At 43.0% G+C, this 22,147-nt stretch overlaps 1 protein-coding gene and 2 pseudogenes across 19 annotated transcripts in view; 2 read left to right on the forward strand and 1 right to left on the reverse strand.

Annotated features, from left to right (window-relative positions):
- The window catches only part of LOC100993573 (rab5 GDP/GTP exchange factor), a 76,906-nt gene that overhangs the window by 46,623 nt on the left and 8,136 nt on the right, over positions 1 to 22,147 (forward strand). For 10 of the 19 annotated variants that reach the window (XM_034964201.3, XM_034964202.3, XM_003814527.7 and 7 more), the window contains 3 exons: positions 14,327 to 14,408; positions 16,192 to 16,324; positions 18,143 to 18,234. In XM_034964201.3, the coding sequence (XP_034820092.1) occupies positions 14,327 to 14,408; positions 16,192 to 16,324; positions 18,143 to 18,234 (307 nt within the window). Of the gene's footprint in view, positions 1 to 14,326; positions 14,409 to 15,595; positions 15,713 to 16,191; positions 16,325 to 18,142; positions 18,235 to 22,147 lie in introns of all 19 variants that reach the window. The other 9 variants (XM_063605770.1, XM_063605769.1, XM_063605773.1 and 6 more) reach the window with 1 other exon arrangement.
- Positions 2,001 to 11,606, forward strand: LOC117981170 (grpE protein homolog 1, mitochondrial-like; annotated as a pseudogene).
- LOC112440602 (small nucleolar RNA U13) lies at positions 4,577 to 4,687 on the reverse strand (annotated as a pseudogene).

Here is a 22,147-nt window from a genome sequence, read left to right on the forward strand (position 1 = left end):
CGGGAGGCTGAGGCAGGAGAATGGCATGAACCTGGGAGGCAGAGCTTGCAGTGAGCGGAGATTGCACCACTGCACTCCAGCCTGGATGACAGAGCGAGACTCCATCTGGGGGGAAAAAAAAAAAAAAAGTCTTTGTACTCAGTTCCTCAAAACTGCTCAAAACCTTTAAATTAATGTTATTACCACCAACTAAACTTTCTAGATGGTATCCTAAGGGCCTATGCAATATGAAAATCCATTCTTACCTGTTTAAAAACTGCCCAGTCAGCCTTGCCATAAATGGATAATTGTTCCTACTGCATCCCACAGTATTATTCTTTCTAAAATTTCTGAGATCCAGAAGAGTGATCTGCTCTTGCCCACATCTTTCCCACATCATTTCTGTTTTCTCCAAGCCCTGTATATGCCGGTGGTGAGCAGCCTTTTCAGCATATGGGTCAAGTCTAGAAAATTAAATCTTTTCCGAACTGCATTAAAATTTTTAAGCCATTTTATCTTTATCAAGAAACACCTTGTCTACACTAAGATGTTTTTTGTTTTTAGAATTTAAATTTCAGCACCTGCGTAATTTTCATACCCACTGCAGTATGGCAGTATAATGCTTTACTATGCAACACACTTCTCTTTCTTTCCTTTCCTTTCCTTTTCTTTTTTTGAAGCAGTGTGTTGCTCTATCTCCTGGACTGGAGCACAATAGCGCAGTTGCTGCTCACTGCAGACTTGACCTCCCAGACTCAAGTGATCCTTAGTCTCCTGAGTAGCTGGGACTAGTGGCACACACCACCATGTCTGGCTCAGTTTTTTATTTTTTGTAGAGACAGGGTTTCCCTATGTTGCCCAGGCTGGTCTTGAATTCCTGACCTCAGGTGATCTTCCCAACTTGGCCTCCCAAAGAGCTGGGATTATAGGTGTGAGCCACCGCGCCCAGTGCTATTCAGCAAATGTTGTTTGCTAATATTTTTCTGAAGCTTGTTTATTTTGCTCTTTTTTCTTTCTTGCTAGTCTTACTAGCTACTTAATGTTAAAACATGTATACTCTTACGGTACCTCTATACATTCTTTAAAACAAGATATTTCCATTGCAAATGAGATGGGCAGCTATGTCATTAACACAGAATCCTTTTATGTTGAAAATATAGTTGCCATCAGCTACTTTTCTGTTCTTACAAATCATCATAGCAAGAATTTAAATTGCTGAGCCAAATTAATAAAGCTTAATTTTTAAAACCTAATCTGTACAACATAACTTGAATTATTATTATTTCTTTTTGAGATAGGAGTCTTGCTCTGTTGGCCAGGCTGGAGTGCAGTGGTGTGATCTCTGCTCATTGCAACCTTTACCTTCCAGGTTCCAGTGATCGTCCTCCCTCATCCTCTCGAGTAGCTGGGATTACATGCATGTGCCACCATGCCCAGATAATTTTTACTTTTTTTTTTTTTTGTAGACACAGGATTTCACTATGTTGGCCAAGCTAGTCTTGAACTCCTGACCTCAAGTGGTCTGCCCGCCTTGGCCTCCCAAAACCTTGGGGTTACAGAAGTGAGCCACCATGCCTGGCCTGATTTTTTTTTTTTTTTTTTTTTTTTTTTAAGATAGAGTCTTGCTCTGTTGCCCAGGCTGTAGTGCAGTGGCATGATTTCGGCTCACCCCAACCTCTGCCTCCCAGGTTCAAGCAATTTTTATGCCCCAGCCTCCTGCATAGCTGAGATTACAGGTGTGCACCACCATGCCGAGCTAATTTTTTGTATGTTTAGTAGAGATGGGGTGTTACTCTGTTAGCCAGGCTGGTCATGAACTCCTAGCCTCACATGATCCGCCCACCTTGGCCTCCCAATGTGCCGGGATTACAGGATTGAGCCACAATACCTGGCCTAACTTGAATTTAAGAATCTCACCTTAACCAAGCTTCACACAGGTCTGAGAGTGATTATGGATTCAGGAGTATATATAGTCACTTATGAAGAGGTATACATTCTCTTTGTCATCTGGACAGAGCTTCATGTGGTGAGGGCAATTTTAAGGCACTGTATAGACCCAATCAAGTGTTAACCTTTCCCATAATAACTAGAAAACCATATTACCTAACTGAATGAGATCTGTGGCTTTGTAAATAACTTTTTTCTGTAAATTATTTATATGAAAACGCTCACTGTAAGACACATGTTTAGACTGCAATTAAATAAAAGTAAATAAAACTTCTGGAAAAACTCTTTTGCTGCTCAAACTATTTAAATCCTGCCCTTGCTAAGTGTTAATAAATCCCTCAGATACATTTTTTCCCTATTCTGAAAGTGTAGCTTGTCCTGCTTTTAAAGGAGGCAGGCTCTACTTCCTCAAAGTACCTACCCTTTAATTTGTTGGATATTGCATTAGTGCTTTTTAATAAACTTGGGGCTGGGCGAGGTTGCTCACACCTGTAATCCCAGCACTTTGGGAGGCTGAGGTGGGTGGATCACGAGGTCAGGATTTCAAGACCAGCCTGGCCAATATGGTGAAACCCTGTCTCTACTAAAAATACAAAAATTAGCTGGGCATGGTGGCGCTTGCCTGTAGTCCCAGCTACTCGGGAGGCTGAGGCAGAAGAATCACTTGAACCCAAAAGGTGGGGTTGCAGTGAGCTGAGATCATGCCACTGCACTCCAGCCTGGGCAACAGAGCAAGACTCCATCTCAAAAAAAAACAAAAAACAAAACAAAACACCCCTCATTTTTTGGGTTTCTCAATTCAGTTATTTTTATTTTTTTAATTTGTATTAGTCCCTTAATACTCCATTCATGGCAATCAATTCAGTTTCTAAAAGACTTCTTAATAGTCATTCTGATAAGCTCTTCTTTCTAAGGAAGCAGTTAAGCACAACATAACACCTTTTGCTTGTTTCATTGTTATTTTTCTAGCCAGTCCTATAAAAATCTGATACTGAGCTGGGCACAGTGGCTCACGCCTGTAATCCTAGCACTTTGGGAAGCCGATGCGGGTGGATCGCCTGGCCAACATAGTGAAACCACGTCTCTACTAAAAATACAAAAAATTAGCTGGGCGTGGTGGCGGGTGCCTGTAATCCCAGCTACTAGGGAGGCTGAGGCAGGAGAATCACTTGAACCTGGGAGGCCAAGGTTGCAGTTAGCCAAGGTCACACCATTGTACTCCAGCCTGGGCAACAAGAGCAAAAAAACTCTGTCTCAAAAAAAATAATAATAATAATCTGATACTGATTATATTATATGGACTTAAAGCTTTGTACCTGAATGAGGACAAAAAAATACACAGTTTAAGACATGGTTATATCTTCATTCCCATGTTCTTTCCCAGAATAAGTAGAAAGATAAGTGTCCTCCTATACCTTAAAATGACTCTACTGTTGTAAACTATATATTTAATCAAAGAGTAGTTTGCCCTGCCACGTAATTTACTGTCAGAAGAACAGAAGTATGTACCCAAAACAAAGACCCTTTAACTAGCAAATAGGCTTTAATTATTGTGAGAACTTCAGCAGGGGTAGCAACCCAGGACCTAATTTTAAAACTAGAAGCACTGAGGATGAGAAGTGAGGCAGTGGAAATAGCTCTGAGCTCTCCGCATCTATAAGTCATAAGGAAAAAAAGTAGATAAAAGATGTATTTGAGGCCGGGTGCGGTGGCTTACGCCTGTAATCCCAGCACTTTGGGAGGCTGAGATGGGCGGATCACAAGGTCAGGAGATCGAGACCATCCTGGCTAACACGGTGAAACCCCGTCTCTACTAAAAAATACAAAAAATTAGCCAGGTGTGGTGGCGAGCACCTGTAGTCCCCAGCTCCTTGGGAGGCTGAGGCAGGAGAATGGCGTGAACCCGGGAGGCGGAGCTTACAGTGAGCCTAGATCACGCCACTGCACTCCAGCCTCGGCATGGGAGTGAGACTCTATCTCAAAAAAAAAAAAAAAAAAAAAAAAAAGATGTATTTGATAATTATGTTGAATGAGTAAAAATAATTAAAAATGTTTCATAGAAGCACATAGTGATAGGCGAGGGGAAACTTAAATCATCATCCTGGGGCAGCCGTGGTGGCTCCATGCGTGAGGCTGGTGCCATGCAGTCTCCTGGTGTTGGCATTGTCTCCCAGCCTTCTCAGTTCTGCACACAGCTACAAAACAAAAGAACAGTTGCCAGCACTTGGAAGAGGATGTGGATCCAAACCAAATGGAGGACAGATACTCCCTCTACGGACAAGATACTCATGGAAGAAGTCAAGTTAGAAGAGCAGCTGAAGGAGGCTGTGGAAGAAGATAAGCAAGCATTGGCAGATACTGAGGACTTGCAGCAGATCAGCCAAAAATTGGTGGAGGAGGCAAATATGTGTAGCATTCAGGGCTTCTGCAAGGACTTGTTAGAGGTTGCAGATGTTTTGGAGAAGGCAACACAGTGTGTTCCAGAAGAAGAAATTAAAGACAATAACCCTCACCTGAAGAACCTCTGTGAAACTCTCACAATGAGTGAAGTCCAGATTCAGGAAGTGTTCAGCAAGCACTGCCAAGCTGAACCCTGTCAGAGCCAAGTTCCACCCTCATGCGCATGAGGTCTTTTTTTCGTCTTTCTTCACATGCGACAGGCAATGTGCCAGTGTTGTAACAAGGTTTGAGGGAGGCATATCTCACACATGAAAACCCAGCATGAAAACCCAGTCATCACACTTATGAACTACAGGAAGATCTAGCATGAGGTCTTGTTCCACATGCTGGTTTAGGGGAAAGAGCTGAGCCCAGTGGTTCTAGTTACAAAAGTGAGGTTCAAGCATGGGCAGCCCCTTAGCCCCGCCCTTGTTGATGTGGTGAAGGAAGCTTAGCTGCCTCTTACAAGATTTTTTTTTCTTTAAATCACTTGCCGTAGTTCATGAAAAGCTGGTTCATGTTTTTTCATCTAAATACTTTTGACTTTCCCTAAGGCTGTTGGAAAGCAGAAGTAACCAGTAGGTAAACAGAAAAGTAAGCTGATCTCACAGTTGCATTAATGAACTCCTATTCAGGAGTGTGTTCTCTGATTTTTAGTACCGCATGTTTAATAATTCCACTTACTTAGTAAAAAAGGCCAATAGGATACTACAGGTCTTCTAGAGTTCATGAATCACGCTGTATCTGCTCAGACTCTAGTGACATCAAAGTATTTTAAATGAACAAAATGTCTTTGGGAATTCTGCTTTTTGGCAATCTGGACCCTTCTGTCTGCACTGTGTGTCTCTTGTGCAACTTGTAACATGGGAGTTACTGGATTTCTTAGCCCACTACACATTTCATTCAGTAAAGGGAAGGCAAGGGTTGAAACATTTCTTACGCTAAAAATAATTTTATGACCTTTATGAAGAACATATGCGTTCCTTAGACACTGTCTAGCTGCTAAAAATGACGGATTTCTGGCTTTTTTGTTTGTTTTTGGAGATGCAAAATGAGCATATGTATCTTAACGGTTCCCACCACCTTTATTTTGCCAGTAATTGAATTTGACACAGTTAGTTTTGCCCTGTTTTCTTCATCTAAATGTGGAAATGTTTAAGTCTGTATTCTACTAGTTACTAATGACCTCAAGATATACTCCCTGGTGAGATGGACTTTCTCAGAATATGAGGACTGCATGCTTGGCACACTTTAAATGTGTGTTTCATTTTTAAAGAGGATTAAAGCCCTCATATGGTTCTTTTCCTTTAAAAAATTATTGAAGGCAGCACAAATTGGTAATACAAAAAAATATGGACATGAAAGCTAATACCTAAATAGATTAAGCAATTAACAGCAGTACAGACAAAACTTAATGAACCCATAAAATAGACTGTGGCAATTCACATTGAAATGATGGAAGTTCTGGATGAAATACACAGAAAACATAGGCAAGGAAAATAGTCAAAGGTTTTCAAAACTGGAAGTGGAAACAAAGATCTCAGCCAGACTGTTAAGAAAGTGTATAGAGTGCCTCTCAGCATAATGTTCAAAGATAGACATCCACTTGTCAATGTCTTAATCACAGAGTACAAATTTATTTTAGAAAAATAAAATGACAACTTTACTCAGATGTTACAGAAAAGATGCCAGGTGCGGTGGCTCATGCCTGTAATCCCGGCACTTTAGGAGGCCGAGGAGGATGGATCACGAGGTCAGGAGGTCAAGACCAGCCTGGCCAAGATGGTGAAACCCTGTCTCTACTAGAAATAAAAAAATTAGCTGGGCGTGGTGGCACATGCCTGTAGTCCCAGCTACTCGGGAGGCTGAGGCAGGAGAATTGCTCGAACCTGGGAGGCGTAGGTTGCAGTGAACTGAGATCACGCCACTGCACTGCAGCCTGGCGACAGAGCGAGACTCCATCTCAAAAAAAAAAAGATTATAGAAAAGATGATCCCGTACAATGATTAGAGAGTACTTGAGGTAAAGGATTTACTCACTGCTCTACTATCTTTTTTTCTTGGAAAATTATGACAAACCTTTTGGAGTTTTGTAGAGCCTAAAAGAACTTACCAACACAAAGCTGCTCTCACTTTGCCCCTTTGGCAAACACTGTGAGGGGCCTGAGAGTTACCTTATTTGCAGGCTAACAAATTAACCTGCCATGGTTTCACAGATACTGGCCAAAGACACGAGTCTCCTGGGTCAGAGACAAAGGCCAGTTTCTTACAGCAGTAGCAGTAGCCAGAGCATTTGCATTTGTGCTTATCCCTGAGTATCTGTTCCTATGGGATAATGCAGAGAAGACCAGGGAAAGCCTGTGCATGCAGTGAGTTGTATTAGAGGAGAGGAACCTTGGATTTAGGGATCCTTATTAGACAGTAAGCAGTCTACCCTTTTCTCTTGAAGGAGGCACTCTCTCTGTCTCCTAAAGCTGTTTGTTATACAGATATCCTTGAAAAGATGTTGCAAAACAAAGGCAGTCATTGCCTTTGCTCACAGATAGGTAGAAAGAAATCTGTGGACAATTGTCTTCAGCATCTTATAAAGGGAGGAATGGTAATAAATGGCCACATTTATTCATTCAACCCATACTGAGCACTAACCCTGTGCCTGGCCTTGTTCTAGGCATGAGGATATGGTGGTGAACAGTGCCCTCGTGGAGCTAACATTTTAGTTGGGGAAATGGACAATAAGCAGATCTGTAACATAGTGTTAAGTCCTACAAGAATGGAAAGCAGGATGAGAGACAGTGGCAGGGGTGAGTTCTTTTACATTATGAAAGCAATACTGTACTGGAGCATAAACTGCAGTAGGAATAGAAAAGGAGTTTTCTGCATTGTATTGTAAAATTACAGGGGTTGTGCTGGGCTGGGGGAGGAGAACATGATCCCTTGACACCAATAAGACAGGCCTCTCGGGTCTCTAAAAGGAGCTCAGAGAGTTTCTAGTTGGAAGCGAGCACTACAGGTTGAGTATCCCTTATCCGAGAGCCTTGGGACCAGAAGTGTTTCAGATTTTGGGGTTTTCCCAGATTTTGGAATATTTGCACATATATAAGATAACTTGGGACTGGGACCCAAGTCCAAACACAGAATTCATTTGTTGTATATATGCCTTACATACATAGCCTGAAGGTAATTTTATACCACATTTTAAGCAGTTTTGGGCATGTAACAGTTTTGGCTGCTTTTTGACTCTAGCCCATCATCACATGAGGCCAGGTGTGGAATTTCCCACTTGTGGTGTCATGTCGACACTGACAAATTTGGGATTTTTGAGCATTTCAGATTTTTTATTTTTGGGTTAGGAATGCTCAAATCTGTAGTAATAATCACAAGAATGAATATAGTTTCTTCTAAGTTAAGTGCTAAAATTTGGTGCAAATGAAAGGTGTAAAACCATGTGTAAACTACCTAAAAAGATTGAATGGATAAGCTTTTGCAGAAAATACTTGAAGGATAGATTTGGGCACTGCAGTGTGTACCTGCTGTCCCCCCTACCCAGGAGGAGGCTGAGGCAGGAGGATTGCTTGAGCCTAGGAATGTGAGGCTGCAGTGAGCTACAATTACATCTGTCAATAGCTACTAAACTCCATCCTGGGCAATGTAGTGAAATGCCATTTCTGAAAAAATAATAATAAATAAAACAATAACAAGTTAAATTATAGCACCATAAAGGAAAATTCAAATATCAGTTAAAATGTTAACCATAATAAAGTTAGACTTGAGAGTTTAATAGTTAAAAAAAATACTCATCTTGGCCAGTCGCGGTGGCTCATGCTTATAGTCTTAGCACTTTGGGAGGCCAAGGCGGGCGGATCACCTGAGGTCAGGAGTTCGAGACCAGCCTGGCCAATGTGGTGAAACCCTGCCTCTACCAAAAATACAAAAATAAGCTGGGCATGGTGGCGGGTGCCTGTAATCCCAGCTACTTGGGAGGCCAAAGCAGGAGAATTGCTTGAACCCAGGAGGTAGAGATGGCAGTGAACGAAGATCACGCCATTGCGTGATGGGTGACAAGATGGGTGATCACACCTGGGTGACAACAGTGAAACTCCATCTCAAGAAAAAAAAAATCTCATCTCACACTCCATAATGGTAGTCGTTTTGTTATCTAGACCCATTCTGCTTATTGAAAGGATTTGAGGTTTAGAAAATTAATTTAAAATAAGAGTGAGAGAACAAAGTCATAATTTGATGGTACTTGGAGTTTATAAACATATTCTTATGGACATGTTCTTCACATAGCTACTACTGTGATTACCTACATAGAAGTCCAGGCATAGGCTGGGTGCAGTGGCTCGTGCCTATAATCCCAGCACTTTGGGAGGCTAAGGCAGGCAGATCACTTGAGGCCAGGAGTTTGAGACCAGCCTGTTCAACATGACAAAACCCTGTCTCTACAAAAATTACCTGGTGCGATGGCACTCGCTTGTAATCCCAGCTACAAGGGAGGCTGAGGCACTTGAACCTGGGAAGCAGAGGTTGCAGTGAGCCGAGGTGGCACCTCTGCACCACCAGCCTGGGCAACACAGCAAGACTCTTGTCTAAAAAGATTTAAAAAAACAAAAAGTCCAGGCTTAAAACTAAAACTAGTTCTCTGAAAAAATATCTCCAGCTGACCTAAATTGTAGTCCATGGATGTATTTGTCTGGTGATCTAATTTAGTACAGAGCTATAACTTGGAGAATGTATAGTGTAAATATATTTCATCAATTCATAGATGAGGGCTAGATGGAAGTCTCCTTGGAGAACTGGAAATAGAGGTTTGGGGTGGTGGTAATGAAAACCCACGCATTTGACCTACGGAGCATGCTCAGATCGAGGCTCATCCTGCTTTCACAGTCAGCTGGGGGTGGGTAGGGTGGGTAGCTTTAGGATTTTTCTCATAGAGTAGTTCTGGATCTACTTGGGTTCACACCGCAGAACAGGAAGATGATAACCTTTCTGGCGAGCATCACTAGAAAGATCTGGTCACCACCATCTCACCACAGGTGTTAGTATAAAATAAGCACACTTACTGCTGCTGCCACCGTACCTATCTAGAGAAGGAGACAGCTCCAGTAAGAAAAAGTGAGACTGACGGTATGCCCCATGGTACTTTGTCCTTCTTGTTTGTAATTATAGAATATTATAATGATTGCATTCAGTCTTCCCATTTAAATAGAAAGCCATCTGAGCATTTTCTTGACCTTTTTATAGAATTGGTACAGTGGCTTGAGTTCTACTAATCGTGTAATGAGTAATGAGTGCTTTTAGAATGAATACAAATGTAATTTTTAGGAAATTCAGGAAAAAATCTTATCAAGAAAATCCAAGGGAAAACAGAACAGTAATAGAAGTACAGATATAGCAACATGGCAAGATAAGTCCACAGAATTTACTTACAGTGTACATACTAGTGATAAAAAAATTAAACAGCCTAGCATTTTTAAACAAATAATAATTTTAGGCCGGGTGGTGTCGCTTACACCAGTAATCCCAGCACTTTGGGAGGCCAGGGCGGGCGAATCACGAGGTCAGGAGTTCGAGACCAGCCTGTCCAACATGGTGAAACCCCATCTCTACTATGAAAAATACAAAAAATTAGCTGGGCGTAGTGACGGGCAGCTGTAATCCCAGCCACTCGGGAGGCTGAGGCAGGAGAATTGCTTGAACCTGGGAGGTGGAGGTTGCAGGGAGCCAAGATGGTGCCACTGCACTCCAGCCCGGGTGACAGAGTGAGACTCCGTCACACACACACACAAAAAAAGTAATTTTTAAAAACAACAGCAATAAAGAATGTTAAATATTGAGAATTTAATGTGGCAAATTAGAAGTTCATTCAAAGAATTAAAAGACAGTTTGATGGTGGCCAGGTGTGGTGGCTTATGCCTGTGATCCCAGCACTTTGGGAAGCCAAGGCGGGCGGAACACTTGAGGTCAGGAGTTCGAGACCAGCCTAGACAACATGGCGAAACCCTGTGTCTACTAAAAATACAAAAATTAGCCAGGTGTGGTGGCGCACACATGTATTCCCAGCTACTCAGGAGGCTGAGGCAGGAGAATCGCTTGAACCTGGGAGGCAGAGGTTTCAGTGGGCCAAGATTGTGCCACTGCACTCCAGCCTGGGCGACAGATTGGGACTCCATCTCAAAACAAGCCAACAAACTTTGCAGGTCAGTATAAACAGTTAAAATATCATTTAAATTACAGTGTTTCATTATTTATTCTAGAAAAACAAGAAAACATATACCATATGATTTTTTTGTGAGGGGGTAAAAAGCAAGAATTTGTGAAGCAGGGAGGCTTCTAAATCCAGCAGACTTTTAAATATATTCTAAAATGAAAGTCTTCACACCTAGATGAGATTTGGGTAAAAAATGAAAATATAGAACAGTGAAATAAACCAGAGATTTCAGAAATAGATTTCATTTCTCAGGAGCAAGTTATATGACAACTGGGAGGGTGAGAGGGAATAAGATCGTGCTTTACTAAGTGCTGATGATGACAGATAGGCTTGTATAAAGTTAATTTTAGTTACGTGTTTCATACCATGCACCTTACATTTCAGCCAAATCAAAGAGCTAAACATGAAAATATTGAGAAGAAAGTAGATTAGGATATGAGCTTGGTATGGTGGCTCATGCCTTTAATACCAGCACTTTGGGAGGCCGAGGCAGCCGGATCACTTGAGGCCAGGAGTTCAAGACCATCCTGGCTAACATGGTGAAACTCTGTCTCTACTGAAAATACAAAAATTAGCCGGGCTTGGTGGCCGGTGCCAGTAATCCTAGCTACTCGGGAGGCTGAGGCAGGAGAATCACTTGAACCGGGAGGCGGAGATTGCAGTGAGCCAAGATCCCGCCATTACACTCCAGCCTGGGTGACAGAGCGAGACTCCGTCTCAGGAAAAAAAAAAAAAAGGAAACAAGAAAAAGAAAAAGGTGAAGAAAAGAGAAACAACCAAGTAGCTCTTTGCATAAGGACTGCAGCAAAATGGCCAGCAGCCTGATTTAAGCTCTTTATCCAGCAGTTTTGGCAAATGGATTATTTCAGCATCTGTACTTTTCGGCAGTGGGACAGGGCAGGGCCACACATGTCACTTCCAGAAAGGAAAGTAGACCGTCTGGCTGGGGCCAGACCAGGTGGGACTCTGTCATCCCAGGAACCTGGAACCTCCTCCCCAAGGCCTCAAAAAAAAAAAAAAAAAAAAGAAAATTAGCTGGGTGTGGTGGTGGAGGCCTGTAATCCCAGCTACTTGGGAGGCTGAGGCAGGAGAATCGCTTGAACCCAGGAGGCAGAGGTTGCAGTGAGATCACACCACTGCACTCCAGCCTGGGCAAGAGAGTGAGACTCTTATGTCGGAGGAAAAGAAAATAGAAAGTAGATGAGGATATGTATTTCACCTGTAGAGGGGAGCTAAAATTGAACTATCAAAAAATTGTTTTGTCCAGGCGTGGTGGCTCACACCTGTAATCGCAGCACTTTGGGAGGTCAAGGCAGAAGGATCACTTGAACCCAGGAGTTAGGACCAGCCTGGGCAACACAGTGAGACCTTGTCTCTATATATTTTAAAAAATTAAATAAAAAGAGGAATGAAATCTAAAAGCTAAAAAAAAAAAAAAGGAATTTGTTTGTCTTGAGTCGGAGTCTCACTCTGTCGCCCAGGCTGGAGTGCAATGGTGTGATCTCGGCTCACTGCAGCCTCCGCTTCCAGGGTTCAAGCGATTCTCCTGCCTCAGCCTCCCGAGTAGCTGGGATTACAGGTGTGCACTAGCATGCCCAGGTAATTTTTGTATTATTAGTAGAGACGGGGTTTTGCCATTTTGGCCAGGCTGGTCTTGAACTCCTGACCTCAGGTGATCTACCCGCCTCAGCCTCCCAAAGTGCTGGAATTACAGGCATGAGCCACTGCGCCTGGCCAAAAGAATTGTTTTTAATGACCAGATAAAAGGCTTAATAGTATTAACTTTTTAAAAATCTGTGCGATAAAAAATAAAACAGTGGGAAGTCATGAATATAAATAAGAGCTTAATATAGTGAAATATCTGAACTTTACTAAAGGTAGTACCTAGGCTTTTATAGATGAGGGATCAATTTTAATTCAACCAAATTGCATGTATATGGGTAACTAGTTGACAGTAACAAGGGCTGCAGTCAAGGTGATCACAAAGTGCCATGAGTGCTTGGCCATTTTTACTGAGGGAATGAGGTGACTGCTCCTGACCCCAAGTGTCCTGCCATCCTTTTAGAGTTAAGCCGGATGGTCAGACTGCTGCAGGCTTCCACAGGATGTACCGGCCCTTGGTGTGTGATGTCATTGGCCTGTGTAGATGAGGTCTGTGACAGCCGGTCCTGGGGGTTTGTTCTCAGCCTTATTCATGTTCTTCTACTGTGACATCCTTGTGAGAACCGTTGGGAGAAATTTTTGATTTTGGTGTCAGAATTTCACCTGAAGAATTTGTTTGCTTTCATCTTTTGAACCCTGAATTACATAACTGTTTTCATCCTAGTGATGGTTGCTAAAAAGTTTAGTTAGAGACAGATGTATGGGCTGACTCTTGACTAATTTAGACTTCTTCCAGGAAAACATTTCTGTCTTGTCATCTGTGGCTCTGCTTTAGGTCTCTCTCCATGTTTAATTTTTTTTTTTTTTTTTTACTTATTATTGTTAAAATTTTTTTTAAATTTCTTTCTTTCTCTTTCTTTCCTTTCTCTCCTTTCTCTCCCCTTTCTTTCTTTCCTCTTCTCTTTTCTTTTCTTTCTTGAGATGGGGTCTCACTATGTTGCCCAGGCTGGCCTCAAACTCCTAGGCTCAATCGATCCTCTAGCCTCAACCTCCCAGAGCACTGGGATTACAGTTATTTGTTATTCTTTTTATTTTCTAGTCTCTTGTGCTGAACTGCATTTATCTTTTAAATAGACTTTAAATATTCTTTGGCAGAAAGTGAGAAACAAATACATATATTACACCTATAAAATCAGTAAAACCAAATAAAAATTATCAAGCCCAATGTTGTAAGGGCCATAGGGAAGTAAGTGCATACACGTGGTTAATGACAGTGTGCACTGAGTTTCTGAGGAGTGTGGCTAGCAATAGATACTTAGTGCTATAACGTTGTTTATTCATATTAAGCGGTTAATGCCACTTTTGGAAATATATGACAGAGAACCGAAAAGAAGATAGTCCTTACAAAATTATTTATACCTACAGTGCACAACAGTGAAAGAGGGGGAGCAACTCAAATGCACAGTGGTAGAGGAGAGTCGAAGAAGTCAGTTAATATAATGCAGTGTTATAAAGCCACCAGAAATGATTCAGTGGATTAGATAAATAGAAATGTACGTAAAATATGTAAATTATCAAAACATGCATTAAATCTATTTAAGAATATGTAGATTTAGCAAAAAGAATGAGATGGTCATGGTGAGACCGCTAGGTGGGAAGGGGTCCCCGGAAAAACTCCAGCCAGCCTGCCCACCGGGGTGGAGTTTTGGGAAGTTTGCACCATTTGTAGCAGGGAGGAGCCTGGCCCCTCTTCTTTCTGTGTGGAGCCCAGGATTCTAGCTGCTGGCAGGAAGCACTCTAGCAGGGACTCTGGCCTGGTGAGTGTCTCGGATTCCCCCTTTTCTTCCTTTTCACCTAATAAAACCCTGTCTTACTCACCATTCAAACCGCCTGCGAGCCTAAATTTTTGTGGCTGTGAGACGGACAAGGATCCCGTCTTTGGCTGAACTAAGGAAAAGTCCGGCAACAATGGATATTGGAAATAATATTAATGGATAGGTTTTACTCTCCTGCAGGATTAATATAACCTGTGTTTACTTTTAGGCTTACTACCAGTACAAGGAATGGCTTTTGGAAAGTTCTTAGAATGTAGAGCTGTGCTTCTGCACTTTGTTCAGCTACAAGCAGCCTCTTTGTCTCTCTGTTTCAGGATCTAAGCATTGAAGAACAGTCAGAGTGTGCTCAGGATTTCTACCACAATGTGGCCGAAAGGATGCAAACTCGTGGGAAAGGTAACCCTGTTAGCCATTGAGAGATTGCGGGTATTGCACAGGGATGACTGCTCGGTCTCTTAGCAATTTCTTTCTTTCTCTGATGGTCTGGCTGGTTTGTAGACTTCATCCTGTAACCTCATGGACATTCTGGGAACTGGTCTTATACTTAGCAGTGCCTTTGAACTATACCATGTGTATCTTTCCAGGAGCAATTGGATAATTTATTGAGTAACATTTAATAACTCCATTGGGGCAGGGCTGGAGCTGACGAAAACATCTTAGGGCCTGGCTCAGTAGCTCATGCCTGTAATCCCAGCACTTTGGGAGGCTAAAGCAGGCGGATCACGTTAGGCCAGGAGTTCGAGACCAGCCTGGCCAACATGGTGAAACCCCGCCTCTATTAAAAATACAAAAAGTAGCCGGGTGTTGTGGTGCACCTCTTATCCCAGCTACTCGGGAGGCCGAGGCACAAGAATTGCTTGAACCTGGAAGGCGGAGGTTGCAGTGAGCTGAGATTGTGCCACTGCACTCCAGCCTGGGCAACAGATCGAGACTCTGTCTCCAAAAAAGAGAGAGAGAGAAAGAAAAAAACTTATTGGAAGGCTTTGCTAAATGAATTTTGCATCTTGGAATCACCATTTTGGTGAGTTATTGTATTAATAGTTAAAAAAAAAAAAAGAGCTTCAAGTTTTTAGGGATTCTTTATGGATTCAACTTTCACTGATACTAGACTTTAGGATATACTTAGCACATGTGTGTGTCAGAGAAATCTCCATTTGTATACCTCAGAGAGCTCTACGGTGTTATGGTAAACCTCAGAAAAATGAAAGGATAAGTTTCATCAGCATTCATCAGTCTTGGGAGTTGCAAATGCCTTTGTAATGTAGGACAGGGAGTGACCTTGCTGAAGTCTCCCCATTTGGCAGGGTGTACACTGTTAGGTCCTGTCAGACAACTTCAGTTAGAACTGAGGTTGCTGTGGAAGGCAGCCCAACAGTTGGAAGAAGATTTTTTTGTTTGTTTGTTTGTTTGTTTTTGTCGAGACAGAATATCACTCTGTCGTCCAAGCTGGAGTACAGTGGTGTGACCTCGGCTCACTGCAACTCTGCCTCCCAGGTTCAAGTGATTCTCCTGTCTCAGCCCCCGAGTGGCTGGGATTACAGGTGCGTGCCACCACACCCAGCTAATTTTTGTATTTTTATTAGAGAGGAGATTTCACCATGTTGGCCAGGCTGGTCTTGAACTCCTGACCTCAGGCGATCCACCTGCCTCAGCCTCCCAAAGTGCTGGGAATACAGGAGTAGAGCCACCGCACCCAGCTGGTAAGTTTTTTTTTTTAAGCGTATTTTTAAATATAACATTCTTATACTTTTGTTCTGAGTGTGTTTAATTTATTTCTAGTAAATTAGTTTTTTGCTGTGTAGACAGTGCTATGAAAATATACTCTTGGCCGGGCATTCTGGCTCACACCTATAAACCTAGTACTTTGGGAGGCTGAGGCAGGTAGATTGCTTGAGCCCAGGAGTTCGAGACCAGCCTGGGCAACGTGGTAAAACCCCATCTCCACAGAAAAAACCTACAAAAATTATTCAGGCATGGTGGCGTGTGCCTGTGATCCCAGCTACTTGGGAGGCTGAGGTAGGAGAATGGCTCGAGCCCAGGAGGTGGAGGTTTCAGTGAGCCAAGGTCATGCTGCTGCACTCCAACCTGGGCAACAGAGCCAGACTCTGTTTGCAAAAAAAAAAAAAAAAAAGAGAAAAAATATATATATCTTGATCTTTTCTCTGTCTGGTTATTTCAGTGCCTCCAGAAAGAGTCGAGAAGATAATGGATCAGATTGAAAAGTACATCATGACTCGTCTCTATAAATATGTGTTCTGTCCAGAAACTACTGATGATGAGAAGAAAGATCTTGCCATTCAAAAGAGAATCAGGTAGTTGCTTATTTTGTTTTGCTTTGTAGTTACTACCTTCTAATGGAAGAACACACTGGGGGGAAAATAATGCACCTGTGTTTCAAACCTTAAGGGAAAGCAATAGCTCATGTTCCTGCTTCCTTAGAGTGGAAGCAGCTCTGTTGTGTAAGAAAGACGAGGAATGTGGTGACCTCACCTATCCATCTCCCTCAAGGCAGCTTTTGGTAAGAGTTGTGTTTGGTGTTTGAGATTGTTTTCAATCCCTGAAATCTCCAAGGAATAGGGGGACTGTGTTCTTGGTCCATTACCATCTCCTCAAGTGGGAAGCTGTGAATATCCGTATCAAGGCAGGGGATGTCGGCTGGGCCCGGTGGCTCATACCTATAATCCCAGCACTTTGGGAGGATCACTTGAGGCCAGGAGTTCAAGAGTAGCCCGGGCAACATGGTAAAACCCCGTCTCTACTAAAAATACAAAAATTAGCCAGGCATGGTGGCGCACGCCTGTGATCCCAGCTACTTGGGAGGCTAAGGCACGAGAATGGCTTGAATCCAGGTGGCAGAGGTTGCAGTGAGCTGAGATCATGCCACCACACTCCAGCCTGGGCAACAGAGCAAGACTCCTTCTCAAAAAAATAACAAGTCAGTAGATATCCTCTTTCCTCATTCCTCCCAGGGGTGTGCATTTTTCACCATTCCCCAGTCACATCTTTCACTAGCATTGGATTGATGACATTTCCCACAGCACCCAGTCTTCCAGGCTCACTGGGGTGAGCCCCAGCACTGTGTACTCCAGTTGCGGTGGACACTGAGGAAGAGACCACCCAAGTGCAGGAACATGGCCAAGGCTGAGCTGATGAGGTGTTTTAAGGGGAGAAGGGACTCGGAGTCCCAGGTTCCAGACAAGGGGCTGGTACTTGCTAGATCTGTATTGGAAGTTTCACAGCTGAAGTGAGGAGTTGATACTGGGCAGGCTGAAGATGTGGAGCCCAAGGTCAGGAGCCAGAAGTAACTAGAGGGGCCCTGGACCAAGATGCAGAACAGAAGCAGTAACCAAGCAAGAGGGGAGACCTGCAGCAGGGTAGTTGGAGTGCAGTTAGGGTGGGACCAGGAAACACACAGTGATTCAGGCATGGTGGTCCTGCCCGTGGCCTCCTATACAAGCTCCAGTGTGCCTCAGAAGTTGAGGGTTGAGGCCGGGTGTGGTGGCTCACACCTGTAATCCCAGCACTTTGGGAGGCCAAGGCAGGCAGATCACCTGAGGTCAGGAGTTTGAGACCAGCCTGGCCAGCAGGGTGAAACCCTGTCTCTCGTAAAAGTACAGAAATTAGCTGGGCATAGAGGTGGGCGCCTGTAGTCCCGGCTGCTTGGGAGGCTGAGGCAGGAGAATTGCTTGAACCCAGGATGCAGAGGCTGCAGTGAGCCAAGATTGGCACTCCAGCCTGGGCAAGAGTGAGACTCCATCTCAAAAAAGAAAGAAGTTGAGGACTGAGTGTAAAAGGACATTAACGCAGTAGGCAGTGAGGACAGGCAGCAGCCAATTCTCAAATGGTCACTTTCAGATACTGAGTGCATTTCAGTCTTGGTAGCACTGCGTAATGTCATTTCAGTCAGCAAGATGGCCTTCCATTCTTGTGATAAATGCAGAAGTCTCATTTTAGGATCCTAGCTGCTTCATCACGTCATTAGAGCTCGTAGTACTTGCAGGGGTGATGTGTGTGGGCCTGGGATTGAGTGGTCAGTGATGCCTCAGGCTTTCCCTAAACTGAAGGAGGTGACAAGACAAATGGCCACAGTTCATCCTTGGAGCTCTTGTTTACTGTCTCTCTCTCTTTAGAGCCCTGCGCTGGGTTACACCTCAGATGCTGTGTGTCCCTGTTAATGAAGACATCCCAGAAGTGTCTGATATGGTGGTGAAGGCGATCACAGGTCAGTGAAACCAAGAGCCTTTTTATTGGGATGTTTTCCCCTTAAAGTTAACATTTTACTGTAATATTAATCTATACATTTGTAAAATGCAGATTGTCGAAGGTACATTGGAATGTAGTAAAAGTGATTTGTAAGATTGTTAGTTTTATGAATTTGATGTCATTCAGAAGAGCAGGTTCTCTTTTACCCCTTTATTTTCAGGGATTATGGTCTCGTTTCTTGGGCATTAAACTAAACTAAGGTCAAATGCAGATAGAATAAATTTTTTTTCTTTTTTTTGTACTTCTTTTTTTATTTAGTTTTTATTCAGCTGACTGTTCCATGATAGAATAAATTTCTTAGGATTCAGTTACATTTATATATTCAAAATAATTTTGGATAGAGGAAGGGAACTGGTAAGGCAAGGTAATCCCCACGCTGGAGTAACGTAGTAAAATGATGCCTCTGACTGGTTGTTAGAGAAGTGCTGTGAGTTATTTTTCTGGTTTGATCAGGAAATAAATGAAGTTCCCCAAATTGATGTGACACTGCCGTTCTAGACAGGTCCAGCCTCCTAATAAGGTTTGTTTCTCATTCATGGGAATGACCCAGCAAGAGTGCAACACAAACGTTTAAATTACAAAAAAAAATCTTAACGGAGAGATGTTCATCTTTGGCCAGTGTCTCCTTTATTAGAAAGAGGCCTTGGAAAGGCTTGTTCATGTAGACATTGTTAATGAAATTCTACTGGAAAGGAAGTGGGTTAACTGATATTAGTAGTGTTGGAGGCTGGCCATCGAGTAGGCTCCTTTTGTTACAGGAACCAGAGACTCACCCAAGCTACAGAAGAAATGGAGGTTTGCTTAAGGTATTATCAGGGTTATAAAGGAGGTGGAGTCTTTCAGGACCCTAGCCCCAAGGGTCATCCAGGGAGTGGGCTATCTTACTGCCTCTACAACGGCAAGAGGGTCTGCTCCAGGCATTCTCTGCTGATGTGATTCTTCCACTTTCTCGGGTTCTGCTTCTCTTTATCTTCCCGTGTCAACTCCTGTTGTTAAGTAAATTACTGGTTTCTGTAATTTCTTGTGCAAGTTCTGAAGGTAGAATCCAAGTGGCCCAGATCAATACTATTGTTTTTTTTTCTTGCAAGCTTTTCTGCTAGGCTATGGCGTAGGTCATGACTACTCTGCCCCCCGCACCTTTTGCTCAGGGAACCCCATAAGAGGTTGAAGGTGGAGGCCTTCTAAAAGCCTGAATATGGACCTGGGACTTGTGTTTTTCCTGACTCTTACTAGAAAGTTCAAGATCAGCTGTTTTACATTTAGTGTTCTATGAGAGTTTTGTCCAAGCCACCGTAGCCTTTACGGCCTGTTGCTAATAGGGAAGTCCCCAGCCTTCCTGGCCTCTTTCTCCCAGGTAGGGCATGGTTCACTGGGCGACAGCTGGTAGCGAGTGTTTGTGTGATCCATCAGTGGTGAAAGTAGAGGTGGGTGGCCCAAGGGATCAGGAAAGCATAGCTGTGTTCCATGAATAGTGGGACTCGATAGGAGAGGCTGCCCGTTAAGTTACACAGTGTGGGTCACGTTCTTCTAGGGCAGGAGGCTCATGTTCTGGGCTGACAAGTAACAAATACGAGGTCTGTTGAAGAGAACTGCATAAAATTTTGAAAGTCATCAAGTCCTCTGCCCTGAGGTCGAACACTTTTTAGGACTTCTGAAAGGAAGAGTGTGCCACCCCAGGAAGGGGATCAGAGAGTCCATCATCAGCTCCTCTTAGCTCCAAGAGTTTAGGACAAGGAGAGTGTCAGGGCCTGTGGCTGATGGTGGAAGTTTCCCTTTCTTTCTGTTTTGTTTAATTTTTAATTTTTATGTGTACATAATAGGTGTATTTATTTATGAGTTCCAAGAGCTATTTTGATCCAGGCAGATAATGAGTAGTAATTACCTTAGGGGAAATGGGGTCCATCCTCTGAAGCATTTAGCTTTTGTATTACAGAGAATCCTGTTATAGTCTCTTAATTACTTTTTAATGTACAATTAAATTACTTTTGACTATAGTTCCCCTGTCGTGCTAGCAATACTAGGTCTTATTCATTCTTTCTAACTTTTCTGGTACCCCTTGGCCATCCCCACTATCCCCCATGCCCTGCATTACCCTTCCCAGCCTCTGGTAACCATCCTTCTGGTAAAACATCCTTCAGTTGTTTTAAGTGTTTAGCTCCCACCAATGAGTGAGAACATGTGATGGTTATCTTTCTGTGCCTGGCTTATTTCACTTAACATAATATCCTCCTGTTTCATCCATGTTGTTGCAAATGACTGGATCCCATTCTGAATAGTACTCCACTGTGTATGTGTGCCATGTTTTCTTTATCCATTCATCTGTTGACAGACACCCTTTCCCATTTGGCTCCACCTGCATGACTTCTGTGTGGCTATGGGGGCAGTGGTTCTTAGCCAGGCACCAGTGGTCCCCCGGAGACATTGGACAACATCTGGAGACTTACTTATTTAGTTAGTTATTTAGTTATTTATTTTTGAGACAGGATCTCTCTGTCACCCAGGCTGGAGTGCAAGTGGCAACGATCATGGCTCACTGCAGCCTTGACCTCACAGGCTCAAGCGATCCTTCCGCCTCAGCCTCCTGAGTAGCTGAGACGACAGGCACGTGCCACCACACCCAGCTAATTTTTGTTTACATTCTGTAGAGACAGAGTTTCATCATGTTGCCTTGGCTGCTCTTGAACTCCTAGACTCACCTCCCTAAGTTACTAGGATTACAGGTGTGAGCCACTGAGCCAGGCCTGGAGACATTTTTAAATGTCACAGCTGTGGGAGTACTACTAACACCTAGTGGGTAGAGGCCAAGGATTCTACTAAACATTCTGTGATGAACAGGATGGTTCCCTACAACAAAGAATTATTCAACCCCAAATGTCAGGAGTGTCCATGTTGAGAAGCCATGACCTGGAGGTACAGCCTTTGTTTTCACAACTCCATTAAAGATAAGCCTGGACACCTGGATCCAGCAGAGATGGAGCGTACACTCAGCTCTGTGTTTCCTATTCATGTGAAGGCAGAGCCCTGGGAGAAGACATAGAGCAATTATGCAGGGCTCTGAAGAGTAAATCATAGCAGGCAGGCTGGGGAGGGAAATTATTAGACAGCAGTGAGTTTCCTGTGTGTTGCTTTCTCCTCACATGTCTCCTAGTTGAGACTTGGAAGCAGTGCAAATCATGGAATCACACACCAGGATGGGAATCCAAAGAGTTCCACGAAGAATTCCTTCAGGCCAGAGGATGCTAGGAACGGGTCTCTGCAGGATGAAGCATGTGGAAGAGATCCCTGGGGGTGTTTGTCTTCCTTTATTCTCCTTTTCCTTCCCTTCTCTCCCTTTTTCCACCCCAGCCCTGCCTTATGGCAATAGCAGCCACACATCCAGATAAAACATAATTCACTTTTTACTCGCTTTCAAAATGTCAACAGTAAAGATGAACAGGATGCAAGATGAAAGAACATTGAAAAATAAAGATTAACAAGAAAGTAGTTTAAATAAAAGAGAGAGAAAAAATCACCAATAAAAAGTAGAAGGCTAAAGATAAATGAAGGTAGTAAAAATGGCTTTAAAAAATCTTACCCAATCTTACCCAATTCTTATTTAGAATAAGTTCCATATAAGTAGAAAAAGAAAAATAAATAGATCAATGTAACAATAATTATAACCCAGGATTAAAGGATTAAAGGAAGCAAACAATAAAACAGCAAAAATTATGTAATTCACACAGTAGCCTCATAAGTAAGGGAATAAAAGCACTCAAAAGTTAAAATAATGCCTGTGCACTGCCTAGCACATCTGTCCCCCACACGTTGTCTTTCATGGCAGATGGGCCTAGGAGGGTTCCCCAGGAAGCTGACCTCAGGGATGATCTAAAAGC

This window comes from Pan paniscus, chromosome 6 (assembly GCF_029289425.2).
Source record: "Pan paniscus chromosome 6, NHGRI_mPanPan1-v2.0_pri, whole genome shotgun sequence".
NCBI lineage: Eukaryota > Metazoa > Chordata > Mammalia > Primates > Hominidae > Pan > Pan paniscus.